The 14,622-nt window shown below is 35.2% G+C and overlaps 1 protein-coding gene across 1 annotated transcript; it reads left to right on the top strand.

Annotated features, from left to right (window-relative positions):
- Positions 1-923: 923 nt before the first annotated feature.
- On the top strand, positions 924-4,567 carry LOC122016340 (protein CHAPERONE-LIKE PROTEIN OF POR1, chloroplastic-like). Its single transcript, XM_042573604.1, has 3 exons — positions 924-1,334; positions 3,708-4,068; positions 4,271-4,567. Exons 1-3 carry the CDS (start codon positions 1,005-1,007, stop codon positions 4,444-4,446), a joined length of 867 nt encoding a protein of 288 aa, XP_042429538.1. The 5' UTR covers positions 924-1,004; the 3' UTR covers positions 4,447-4,567.
- The last annotated feature ends 10,055 nt before the right edge of the window (positions 4,568-14,622 follow it).

The raw sequence follows: 14,622 nt of genomic DNA, 5'->3' as shown, positions 1-14,622 counted from the left end.
ATATGTCTTATTTAATAAACGTGACAGCGTATAATAATATTAAACATGATTAATCTTATTATTTTAGTTGATGGTGGAAAAAATTTAGAAGTGTTAATTCGGATGGATCAGATTTGAGTCGGGTCGATATTTTTTTTAAAAAAAATCTCAATCTGAACATGACTTGAATCCGATTTTAACATAAAACACCTAAATCTAATCTGACTAATCTAATCCGATTCAAATAATTCGAAATGTTTGATTCAAAATGATTTTTTTATTATTTTTCTTATATATTTTTATTTTTATGTTAATAGTTCAACATTAAAATTAATATACATAAAAAAAATATCTTAATTTTTAAAATTAAATTTGATTTAATAAAAAAATTCACTAAATTTTAAATTCAGATCAATTTAAATCTGATCAAATCCAACTCAAAAATTTTCAACTCGAAACTCTCAAATCTAAATCCGGCCCAAACTTGAAAATTTATAACACGAAATATTATTTTTTGTCGTTTCATATTTTTGATTGAGTTGTCAGGACAAATTTATTTTTGACCTTCTATAAAAATAAGAAAGAAAAAAATATCGATGGGATGATTTTAAAAAAATTAGGGCAATTTTTATCTTTTTTTAAATTGTCATTCCACCTCTGGAGCTATGGTGCAATGAAAATATATCTAATTGTTACTTAGATATTTAAAGGTACTCATACAGTGGTCCGTAATTTACGGACTAGAGGATTCCTATTGGATATTTATGATTCAATTCTTGAGTACAATATTTTTTTTTTTAAAAAAAAAATCAATAAATGAGAAGTACAACTAAAGACCCTTCATTGTGAGTCTGATTTCTCAGGACGGTCAGTGAAAAAAACTAAATTGGTCGCTTGAAATTGCCCCGAACTATAATTACTTATTACAGTGACACTTGAGAATTGATTAACAACCCTTGCTCCTCGAAGAAAAGGGTAGCAATAATTCTGCGTGAGTGTGTGGGCGAGAGACAGAGGGTCAAAAAATGGCGGCTGCTGCTGTCTCCCTCAATGGCTCCATCGTCCGTGGCAATTCGTCGCCGGCGAGGGCGGTCTCCGCCCGCCGGGATGGTTTGTGCTGGTGGAGAATCCCGATGTGGGCGCCGGGGGCGCTGCTTTGCCGGAAGTCCCCCAGCCGCAGAGCGCAGCCACTGGCGGGGTCCAGGGGCGATGACTCCTCCGCGCCGCAGGAAATTACGGTGGAGAGCGCGCTCAAGATTCTCGGCGTGGCGGAAGGTGCCTCCTTTGACGAAATCGTTAGGGCCAAGAACGCCGTGCTAGCTTCCAGCCGGGGCGACATGGAGGCCGTTGCGCAGGTTTTCTGATTTCGTCTCCCAGTTAATGGATTTTGTTGTGCTTACTGCCTTAGGGAAAATTATTCCTCGAATAATAAGGAAAATGTTCTATTTTTTTTTTCTAAGTACGAAAGTTGAATCACTTACTATAAAACGTTATCATTGTTGGGAATTTGGGTTGCATTAAGATTTCTTGTCAATTTTTGCTTCTTCAACAATTTGTGTGGATGAATGATTGCACTAATCCTCGTCTGACTATCATTGAGTTACTGGTTCATCTACATCTTCCACATTTAAAGGAGGAACTGATGGAAGGGTAGGAACTTTTTATTAATTATTAAATAATTGGATCGATTGCTGTTTGTTGCTTTGTTAGTATAATTTGGTTGTGAAAAAACATGGTTCTTGTGTCTTATTTATTGTAGCTGATCTTTAGGTTTTTGAGGTAAGGTTCAACTGGAGAGAAGACTGAATTACTCGATTTACTGTTTAGTTGTTTCAGAGGATTATTTCTGACTTCTCTGGAGAAAGTGATCAAACTGAAGTTTATAAGACATCTAGCACATGAGGTGTTGCCACCAATGAGGTCTGGGGTTCGAATCTCGGCAAAGCCGAGATAAATGCCTCCCTTATGTGTTAGTCACTATTCCAAAGACTAGTAGCTGCCCGTGATGTACTTCCTCCGTGTTGGCCCTGGGACGGGTTGGCGGGGGCGCTAGGGGCGAGCGTATTCGCCTTTTGCCACCAGTGAATGGATATGGGGTGTTGTTTCTAGTGCTCATACAACAATTTGCTGCTGAATACTCTCCTAGTTTGATTACCCAGGGTTGGCTATGAGGCTGTACTGTTGTTTAATTCTTCCTCAGGGTTTCCTATAATGCGTTAGTTTAATTTGCTTGTTTATTATTCTCCGAGTTTTTACTTCTCTCAAAAATAAAACACACTTATAATTTACTGAGATAATACAGAAGAGCAATGTGCATGTACTTTTGAATATGTTCAAGAAATCTGTTGTATATTAAACATTTATTAGTTTCACAAAATCAATCTTGCCAACATGGTTGAAAACATAGGAGTCTCAAAATTAGTACTGACTGGTTAATTATGTTGTATATAAGTCAATCTGGTTCCCTGAAATGTTGGTTATGATTTCCTTCTGGTGACTAGGAGTGGGCACAGGTCAAGTTACCAGTTTGATATGGAAAAGCAAGCTCAAACCATTGTTTTCAGATTGAAAAGTTCAACCTGAAACTGAACTAAAACCTGGAACGGTTTACCCACTGAAAATTTTTGTTCAGTTACAGCTTAATTTGGTTTAGTCTGAAAATTATAAAAAAAATAAAATAAAAAACCAATAGTAGACTCCAAGATATTAGGGATTTAAGGTTATTTGGGTTATTGTTAGGATATTAGGATTATTAGGGGTATGGTGAGTCAAGGGTGGGGTTAGGCATCTAGGTTTATTCAGTTACTGTCGTAGTACTCCATATTGTACATTTATATAATTATTTATCGATTTGGTTTTATCAGGTTTTATATGAATGTTAACTCATACTGAACCGTATTCGTTGAGATTTTGTACAACCCAAAACCAAACTGAAACCAAATATTTTGGCTCGGGCTAGACATGCCCACCCCTTCCTAGTGACTCTTTTGCTTTTGTTTTCTTTCAGGGTACGTGTTACTTGTAATTTCCTAAAGGGTTCTAACTCATTAATAAGAAAAGCTATGTTGGTACAAGAGGCTCACCTTGAAGATTGTGATGCACTAAAATACAATTCCTGGTGTTCCGTGCTTTGTATGAACAAAAGGATGCATTTTGAAGCTCTTCCCTTTCTCCATTTCTTCAACCTAAATTTTCCATGACTATCCACTCTTACACTCTTCCATCTCTTCCTTCATATTTACCTACTCGAGTCGAGCCACCATTCTTTTTGTTAACTCAAATTATAGATTGGTACGTTACACCTTAATCAGTTGTTTATTTCATAGACAGAGTTCCAGCATATTTGAGATTCTTTCACATATGACATGTTCTCTTGAACTCCTCTATGTTGTACATAATGTCACAAGTATTCAAGTAATTTGCACCTCATACGACACAGTATGATACTCTTTTTCATACAGGTAACTGTGATTACATGAGCAAATTCGTATTTGAATTACGGCAAGCTTATTCTTTATTGGAGAAGGGTTTTCTGGAATGTCTTCCAGACCCTAAGTTTGTGTTGCATTTGCAGCTGTTGCTTGTCAGAGAAAACCTAAATGATTTTCCAGCATTGTGTGGCCTCTTGAGAAGGATCGATGGATCAATAAATGCTTTATATCTTCCTCTTTTGTAAAAACAGAACCCTTTTTTGTTTCACCTGATGCCATCTAGTTTATGATTTTCAGGTGGAGGCTGCATATGAGGTGTTGCTTATGCAGAGCTTGTCAAGACGACGATCTGGCAAAGTTGCAAACAGTGGCATTAGATATGCTGATGTAAGATCTAAAAAGAGCACAGGAATAAATGCATTGCCAGAGTGGTTGCAAGAGAGAATCAAAAGCATTCCTGTTTCCATTGATTCTCCATCTGCAAGCGATTTGGGTACAAAAGGAGGTGTTTATGGAGCCTTGATGCTTTTCACTTTTGTTAGCGGTTCCTCCCCCACCTCTGCTGGACCATATACTGGAGCTGATGTTCCTGGGTTAATAATAGCTACGAGTATCGGTGCTTCCTTGTATTTTTTATCAAAGAAGAGACTTGGCCTAGGTAAGCTTCTGCGATGAATTATGTATCTTTTGATTTGATCTCCTAATAGGAGGATTCAGATTGATGTTTTACCGAATTACCAAATGCCAAATTTGATACTCATCTTTCACTTACAATGGAATCCAGGCGATTGTTATGGACACTATCATTACATTGTATGGATTTCATGAATGTGGAAATAAACTCCATGAGCCTTTTGCAGGGAAAGCAGCAGTAGTCACTGTTGGTGGACTTGTGGTGGGCGCGGCAATTGGGTCAGCAGTGGAGCAATGGTTGCAAGTCGATATAGTTCCTTTTTATGGCATCCATTCGCCTGCGATAATCGTGAGTGAGTTCATTCTCATTTCACAGTTCTTGGTATCTCTGTATCTCACTTAGGTGCGGAGAGAGACTGTCTATGCTTCTACAGTTCACTCAAACCTAACTGCCCTGTATATTGTTTAACATGATTTATACAATTCAGAATGAGGCAAATAAGTTCGCATGCTGTGTTTCATCAGAAAGTTACTGTCCTACGTTTGATCGTAAAAGTATGAAATCTAAAGTTTGTATAGTTTTTACTGGCAGGAGTATAATCCCAGTCCTCTGATGGGCTGATATCAGTAATTGTTCATTGGCAAGTAAATCTAGTGTCCTGCTATTTTCTAAATGGGTAAAAATCAAAGGGGTGCTCCAAATTATACAAATCATTAAAAGGTCATCTCACAACATGATGTTTTATCCTGTTAATACCTTCTATTTTAGTGTTCTTTGTAGCAGTTTCGATTAGCTGTAATAGGTAGAATTTAAGATATAATAATGTTCAGATTTCAAGATTTAGAATTTAACATTTTAGGATTTAAGATTTAGAATTAACTATTTTAGTTATCTAAAGAGCTATTACAAATATTTTAAAATGATTTTGGCTAATTTAAAATAATTTTAATAAAGTTTAAGTAATTTTAATTAAAATAATATGATAATTTATTAAAAGACGTACTTAGGTTTTTGAATTTATTAAAAGGTGCATACTATAGTATTTACCAAAGGACGTACCTTTTTATAGTGATATTCTTATTCTACCTTCCTCACAAATTTAACTGATTTTCTTTTTCTTTTCTTTGCTCTTTCCTACTATGCATGCAACGTATCTTCTCTTTCCTATCCTTTTTTTATTTTCTCTTTTTTTTCCAATTTTTTTCTCAAACCTGTTTTAGGAGATCAGACCTACGTTGGGCATGATATCTCTCCATATTAGGCCCAATGTGGGCTTGATATGAGGAGATATCGGGCCTAACAACAGAAAAAAAAAGAAAAAAAGAAAAAAAAAGAGATTTAGGTTTTTCAAAATTTCTAGTCCACCACTAGGAATGTTGAAAATAACAATGGAGAGCATATTTAGACTCCTTACAATTTTAGAAATCCACAGGAACTGAAATGGGTGCAATCAAAGCTCTCTAAGTCCATCAGTGGGTTTTGATCGAAACTTACTAATCGACCTAGAGACTTCATATTGCAGCCATTTCAGGTCTTGTGGATTTCTAAAATTGCAAGGAGTCCAAATATGCTCTCCATTATTATTTTCGACATTCCTAGTGATGGACTGTTTTGAAAAACATAAATTTCTTTTTCTCTTTTTTTTTTGTTATTGGGTCTGATATCTCCCCATATCAAGCCTAATGTGGGCCTGATATGGGGAGATATCAGGCCTAACAACATAAAAAAAAAAAAAAGATTTAGGTTTTTCAAAACCTCTGGTTCACCATTAGAAATGTCAAAAATAACAATGAAGAGCATATTTGGACTCCTTACAATTTTAGAAATTCACATGACCTGAAATGGCTGCAATATGAGGTCTCTAGGTCGATCAGTGGGTTTCGATCAAAACCCACTTATGGATCTAGAGAGCTCCGATTGTACTTATTTCAGTTCCTATGAATTTCTGATGTTGCAAGAAGTTCAAATATATTATCTATTATTTATTTCAACTTCTAAAAGATGTTAAAATATAATAAAAAAGAATCAGCAAAATAATTCCCATACGTTTTAGGTTTTTCAAAACATTTGGTCCACCACTAGGAATGTCGAAAATAACAATAGAGAGCATATTTGAACTCCTTATAATTTTAGAAATCCACATAACCTGAAATGATGGTAATCGGAGCTCTCTAGGTCCATCAGTGGGTTTTGACCAAAATCCACTGATGGACCTAGAGAGCTCCGATTACCGTCATGGTCAAAATCCACTGATGGACCTAGAGAGCTCCGATTACCGTCATTTCAGGTCCTGCGGATTTCTAAAATTGTAAGGAGTCCAAAGATGCTCTCCATTGTTATTTTCGACATTCCTAGTGGTGGACTAGATGTTTTGAAAACCCTAAATCTTTCTTTTTCCTTTTTTTTATTATTGGGCTTGATATCTCCATATATCAGGCCTAACAATAGAAAAAATAAAGAAAGAGAGATGTAAGTTTTTCAAAATCTCTGGTCCACCACTAGGAATGTCAAAAATAACAATGAAGAGCATATTTGGACTCCTTGCAATTTTAGAAATCCACAAGACCTGAAAATGACTAAAATCTAAGGTCTCTAGGTCGATCAGTGGATTTCGGTCAAAAACCCACTGATAGACCTAGAGAGCTCTGAGTGTATCCATTTCAGTTCCTGTGGATTTCTGATGTTACAAGGAGTTCAAATATGTTATCTATTATTTATTTCAACTCATAGAAGATGTTAAAATATAATAAAAATTAATCAGTAAAACAATCCTCATACGTTGGGCCTGATATGATTCATATCAGACCCACGCATGAGGATTTTTGTCAATTCATCATTATTACAATTTTACACCTCCGTAGAAGTTGAAATAAATAATGGATCAGTCTCTGTTGATTTATGGGGTTGCAAAGAATTCAAATATGTCATCTATTATTATTTCGACTTCTCCAAATGTATTCTAATGTTATCAAAAAATCAACGAAACTCTAAACGTTGTGGGTCTGATATGATTTATATATCAGACATATGTTATGCATGCACCCATGGAAAAAAAAGAGAGGAAAGAGAAGAGCGGAGAGGAAAAATTAGATTGGTTGCATGTATAGGAGAAAATAAATAAAAGAGAGAGTGAGAAACGACAGTGAAAATAAAAAAGTCAGATTTGTCAGAAGGATAAAATATGAAATGCACTTAAAAAGGTACGTTCTTTGATAAATACCAAAATAGCATACGTCTTTTAGTAAATTTAGATCTCTACATGTACCCTTTGATAAATTGTCGAAAATAATGAGTATTTTGATATAATAGTAGTTTATGTATACTAATTTTGATTAAAATAAATAGTTAATTTTTAAAATTATGTTATAATTATTATATAATTACATTAAATTCTAAATCTTAAAATTTTAAACCTTAAATCTTAAATTATTATGAATACTATTATATCAAATGTTATTCATTAATTTGGGCAAAAAATATTTGAATTTCATTAAAATCATTTTAAATTGATAAAACAAACTTTTAAATAATTGTAACTATTAAACAACGGTTAACAATAGTATTGTATTAGATAATACATGTAATAATTACAAAGTAATTTTTACACATTATAATAATTAATTATAACTCTTATAATTTTACTGAAAATAAAGGATAACGTTGTAGCAGGTATCGAGTAGCTATTGTATGTCCTCTTTTTTATTTAGATATATATATATATATATATATATATATATATATATATATATATATATATATATATATATATATATATATATATATATATATATATGAACAAAGCATAATTTAATTAAATAAAATATAACACTACCATTTGATTCCAATTACTTAATTATCGAAACAGATGGTTGTGAAATTGGATGAGCATGGTTCTTTACCGAAAATCTTCTAAATATGAACAAAAAACTACATAAGCATTATACATATATGCTTCTAGCCAGTACAAAGAAAAAGGTCATTTAACTTCTCTTGTTATGAAATTTTAGCAGTAACATATTGTTTAGATGCTTTCCGACTTTTAATTTGCAGCAAATAAGGAATTACAGTATGAAAAAATTATAAAGCTATAGTAAAATATAATCAACAAACAAAATATTCAAGAAAATGACTTAGTATAAAAAGATAGTTAAAATTTACGGATATAATTATCAATTAAAGATTAACCATTCAATGGAAATATATTAAGGGAAGTAATAATTATCTAGCAGATACACTTTCTAGACTTTTACATTAACATCATGACTGTTGCGGGCTTGAATAAACAAAATAAAGTAAAAACTTTTGTCATGGAAACTATGAGCTTTGGCAACCAGGAACTTCAATAGTTCACTCATTATACTCATTATGAGAAACAATTCTACTTTATAGTGGATCCAGAAGATGACGTGACAGTTAAAATTAAGATGGATGAGCATTTCATATCTGATTCGGTTGATCGTCCAACCTCAGAATTCTTGGATATTGCCCATACAACCCTATAGCAAAACGTTTGGATGAGGATAACCAGGTGTGAACTTGGTTGAATATAAGGATTTTAAGATTTTAATTTGAAAACAAAAATGTAGTGTGTTCGGTCGATTAATGGCCGACCGGGTTCAAAGAAAGCCAAGTCGGACAAAGGGTTGGTCAGGCTTAGCAACACTTAGCCTCACAAAAAATATAAGATCGGCCGAACAAAGGTTGATCAAACACAAGGCTGTCCATATACACCCGACCAAGTAAAGACCGGGTGAACGTAAAGACACTTGGCCTTATAAAGGTCTTAATATAAGATCGACCAAATGAAGGTCGATCGAGCACAAGGCTATTTGTGTATGTCGGGCCGGGTAAGGACCAGGCGGGCTTAAAGACACTTGACCTTATAAAGCTCTTAGCATAAAATCGGTCGGATAAGGGTTGATCGAACACAAGACTCTCTGTGTACGTCCGATCGGGTAAAGACCGAGCAGGCTCAAAGAACTTATCCTTAGAAAACTTTGAATATCTGCTCGGTCAGGCACAGGTTGACCGAGTTTTAGTTACTTAATGTCATATTGTCTCTAAAATAAAGTTCTAACATACGTAATCTACCATGTAACTTCTTGGAAGCTTTGGCACACTATGGGCACTATATTAGAACAAATCCTTGCAGTATTTAACATATAAAAGGGCAGATTGATATAATGACAATTAATACGACCAACCTTATAGACCAGTCGAGATATTATGACAGAATACAATGACAAGCAATACGACCAACGTTGCGGATCGGTCAAGATATATTCAACAAACAAACAACTGACAACATTCTAACAGCCTGACATAATTGTCAGGAAATATTCCGTTGGAAACTCCTTCGGAATCTATCTGGTTTCTCATTGATGATTCATTTATAATGACATCTCCCTCTAACAACTTGAGAAAAGGTTTAAGTTATAAACGACAAAAAGATATATCTGTGGGTAAAAAAAGATTCCACTGAAGCTCTTAGGGGAATTACCTAACAAACTTTGATGCACAAAGCCACCTCATGATCACAGAGATCGTGAGAGGTGATATAAAAAGGGGAGGTCCTATCCGTTGGCGAGGTATGTAATTTTTTGCATCTAAAACCTTCGTTCGCGCATCCACTATTGTTCTTCTTTTTCCACTTGCAAGGAAACTATACTGACTTGAGCATCAAAGGGCCTTATCAGGGATCCCTTCCCTGGTTTTTGGTCACTAACGCTTCGTTGGATTGGCTGATTGTGCATAGGATCGTTGAGGAGCTTCATCCTAGATCAGAGGATCAACTATTCGTCAACAAACCATACACCTGAGCCAACACGCCATCTCTTAAGCCTTCAGACATGATCAAATTTGACGTCGTCTGTAGGAATCTTCGCCTGAATCTGAAGCGACGAGATGTAGGAGGCTGGAAAACTCGCTACCATCACCTTAACACAAGAAGATCTGGAGTTACTCATCAATGCCAGAGCGCAAAAGTTACTTCAATAACAACAACAAGCCAACACTGGTGGTACGCTGTCGCCACCAAATCCGGCAGCATCAACAACAACTCATCAAAGGGAAAGAGGAGTTCAAGAAGAAGACCCTACTCGCTTGCTTCTGGCACCTCTCTCACCAACCCGGTTCCCTCGAGCACTCTTCCGCACATTGCTGGAGCAGTTGGGTGGATGAGATACCCAATGTATTATGGGCATATCACACAACTCCCTGATAATCGACGGGCATTTATATGATGAAGATAATGTTGGCCGATGTTTTATGGAGCTCGAATTGATAGAAGAAGTTCAGGACAAGGCAGCAGCTCGGCTCATGTCGTACCGTCAAAGGATGAGGTAGAATTATAATAAACGGGTTATTCCCAAATCTTTTCAAGTGGGTGATTTGGTCTGGAAGTGCATCAAATCGATTGGAAACGTTAGTAAACTAGAGCCGCAATGGGGAGGACCATTCAAGGTGGTACAAAAGCTCGCCTCTGGTTCTTATTATCTGGAAGATGTTGAGGGCCGGAGGCTGGATAGATCTTGGAGTGCTAATCATCTACAACATTATAGAGCTTAATACATACACTTATAACTTACTCCTGTATTTTATTCAACTTCTATACATTCAATTAAAAGTGCAGGTCGATTCATCTCATTCGAACGCGACTTTAAACTCTATACAGTCAAACTCGACTTTAAACTCTATACAGTCAACAATCGAAAATGCGACTTTAAACTCTATACAGTCGAACTCGACTTTAAACTCTATACAGTTAACAGTCAAACTACGACTTTAAACTCTATATAGTCGAACTTGACTTTAAACTCTATACAGTCGACAGTCGAACTGCGACTTTAAACTCTATATAGTCAAACTCAACTTTAAACTCTAGATAGTCGAACTCGACTTTAAACTCTATACAATCGACAGTCAAATTGCGACTTTAAACTATATACAGTCAAACTCGACTTTAAACTTTACATAGTCGAACTGCGACTTTAAACTCTATACAGTTGAATGCTTTAAACTCAAGTTATAAATAAATATTCATTATGTACGGACTCTAATATCAAGGGCTTATATATATCCGACCTGTTATTCTCGCCCGACTTATAATTTAGTCTAAGAATTCCTTATGGAAACGACTTATAGATGTCTGACCTGTTTATTTCGTGTTGGTTGCTACTCGGAATATCGTACTGGTTCCCCTGTACAAAAATTTTGTACAAGTCTCGAACCATTCCTAATAACCTACTGTGTTCTTTAGAAATTAAATTTGGAATCGCAAATAGAACTTAACATTATTGATTCCAAATTCAATTTATCTGTTCTTAGAGGTTTAGACTTGGATCGCAAACGATGCTTAACATTATTAATCCAAATCCACCCATGTTACAAATTCGATTAAATATTTATTTCAGAGATCGACTTCTAGGTTAAACATGGCGAGACACTAGGTCTTCTTGGGTATGGGATCATCCACCACTTCCTAGACAAAGTCTTTCAACGAAATTCAATATTTAATCTCCTTATAGTAACCCTAGGTTTAACCATTAAGAATAATCGAATCACAAGATCGAAAAACAAAAGAAACACAAAATCGAATCATAAATTCGAAACCTAGAATCGTTAGCCTCTTATGTTTGGTATTTCAAAATCCGTACAAAGAAAACTAGTATAATGCGGAATAAGACAACTAGTTATACCTTTCTTTGTAGCTAATAAACCTCACGATCTTCTATCGTATTCCTCTTCTTATCTCGGACGTCGTGTGGGCGACAATCTACCGAGACGAGAATCCACCCAAGCCTCCTTCTTCTCCTTGCAAGTTTTTGCCACCAACAATCTTCTTGAGATGAAGAACTTTGGCTACCAACCAAGCTCCAAGAGATGCTAAGAAACCAAGCCTCCTTTCTCTACTTCTTCTCCAAGCAAAATCCGGCCACCAACAAGCTCCTTGAGAGTTGATGTCGCCGGCCACCAAAGAAGAAGAAAAGGAGGTGATGAAGGATGAGGGCCGGCCACCACCAAGGAATAGAGAAGAAGAATAATAGATGTATTGTGTGAGGTGAGGCACCTCTACCATCTCTTTTATATTCTTTGGTCTTGGCAAATAAGGAAAGTTTTAAACATAATTAAAACTTCCTTATTTTTCCTTGCCAATAAAAGGAAATTTTAATTAAAAATTTCCTTTTATTCTTTTAATGTGGTCGGCCCCTACAACTCCTCCAAATAAGGAAAGTTTTAAACACAAAATTAAAACTTCCTAATTTGTTTCCGAAAATTTTTAAAATAAAAATTTCTCTTTTAAAAATTCCCTTCATGGTTGGTTATAAAAGAAAATTTTTATAAATTAAAATCTCTCTATTAAATCATGTGGATGACTACAATAAGGAAAGTTTTCTCCAAAATTAAAATCTTCCTTTCACTCTATAAATAAGGAAAGATATCAAACCTTTCTCTTAATCATTTGTAGAAACTATAAAAGGTAAAATTTAATTTTAAAACTCTCATTCAAAATCATGTCTTCCACATTAGGAAAGATTTTAAAATAAAATCCTTTTTATTTTTATTGTGGCCGACCACCTAAGCTTGGGCTCCAAGCTAGGGTCGACCACCACTTGATCCATCCAAGGATTATCTTGGTCGGCCCTTGCTTGGGCTCCAAGCTTGGCTTGGCAGGCCACCTATGGATGGGTAAGAAGGTAGGTTTAGGTGGGTATAAGACTTTATAAATAAGAGGCTACGACAAGGACCGAGAGGAGAAATTGGTTTTGGTCTCCCGATGAACTTGAGCTTCCCGTGTTCGCCCCGAACACCCAACTCGAGTTCATCAATAATATCTCATTTCACTAAAGAGTTATTATTGCACTACCGCACCAATCTCATATTACTATATGGACTCCTTCTTATCATGAGTGTGTTAGTCTCCCTGTGTTTAAGATATTGAATGTCCACTAATTAAATGAGTTACTGACAACTCACTTAATTAATATCTAGATCCAAGAGTAGTACAACTTAACTTCATCATCATGTCGGACTAAGTCCACCTATAGTGTTTACATGACAATCCTTATGAGCTCCTCAAGGGGACATCATCAACCTAGATTACTAGGACATAGTTTCATTCTATAATCAACAACACACTATATAAATAATATCATTTCCCAACTTATCGGGCCTATTGATTTAACGAGCTAAATCACACCCTTTGATAAATTAAAGAAATAAGTATTAAGTATATGTGCTTGTTATTATATCATGATTAAGAGTACACACTTCCATAATAACAGTGTAAAGACCACCCTTCTTACTACTACTACTACTACTGTCTAAGAGTGACCGTTACTTATCCACTACTCTACTTAACCGGTTTATTAAAAATCTCTAGGAAAACCCTACCGAAAAATTTCGGCAGAGTCTCCCTTGTACCGGTGACAATAATCATAAGTACATACATATACAAAGCAATAACATCACCACGCAGTTTATATATAACTAAAAATAAACTATCCTAGCAATGGTAAACAAAAGAACTCCAACAATAGGAAATAACTCAACTACAATGCGGAATAAACTTAACATAGACAAAGGAAACTACTAAAACAATCTCTATCAATTTAATAACTGAAAGAAAACTCCAAAGAAGGAGTCTTGGCAGTTTCCTTAGCAAACTCCTTATCTCTCCATAGTCCAGCCATCACACACCTTCATCATCACCACCTTGTCGCCTTCCTTGCTAAATCTTTTCCTTTCCTTTATCTGCAGTAGGAGGAAGTGCAGTCTATAAGCATAAAGCTTAGTGAGCGCTATCTACTCACAAAAACTCGATATGCATGTATATAAATAAAAACATGCTAAAACTGAATGCTAACATATAAAACTACTCATGCTCATATATAGCAAAGGAATCATGCTAACTGAAATACTAAACATGTGTAGCTCATCATGCTCATAAACCAATAAAAGAAGCATACTAAACATGTAAAACTACTAAACATGTAAAACTAACATGTAAAACTAAACATGCTCATAAGAATAAAACTATAACAGCATGCTGAAAGCAAATAAAACTAAACATGCTGAATAATCTAATAGCAAGAAACAAATAAAACTACTACTGAATGCTTCAAACATCAAGAACTAAACTTCCTAATTCTAAACATATTTGAAGCTTGTTTCATTTGTTTCAAAACTTATACTTTGATACTTCAAAATAATAATCAACTTCTCTTGGGCCCGGCATTGTACCACTTAGCGCGCATTCTTAATAAGAATCGAGGTAGCTAATCCCGAAACTACTAAGATACTTCTAGGCCATGTGCCTAGGGGCAACTTGGAGCCCATCCCTTGGATCTTGTGTCCGGTACATGCCATTAAAAAGTAAAATACTTTCTTACTAACTTCTTTATACTTGCCCTTACTTGGCATTTAAGCAAACACCTTGTGTGCGCTTTTGATATTAAACACCTTGTGTGTGCTTTTGATCTTAAACTTCTGAAATTGAGATCAAGTTAAAGTCTTGGTCTTTCTTAGCTTATAACTTCTCATATTAGTCCAATAGCAAAAGACTAAAGATAGGAATCA

The sequence above is a fragment of the Zingiber officinale genome, chromosome 8B, assembly GCF_018446385.1.
Source record: "Zingiber officinale cultivar Zhangliang chromosome 8B, Zo_v1.1, whole genome shotgun sequence".
NCBI classification, from domain to species: domain Eukaryota; kingdom Viridiplantae; phylum Streptophyta; class Magnoliopsida; order Zingiberales; family Zingiberaceae; genus Zingiber; species Zingiber officinale.
Note: the sequence above shows the minus strand (reverse complement) of the source record. Positions and strands in the feature narration are given on the sequence as shown.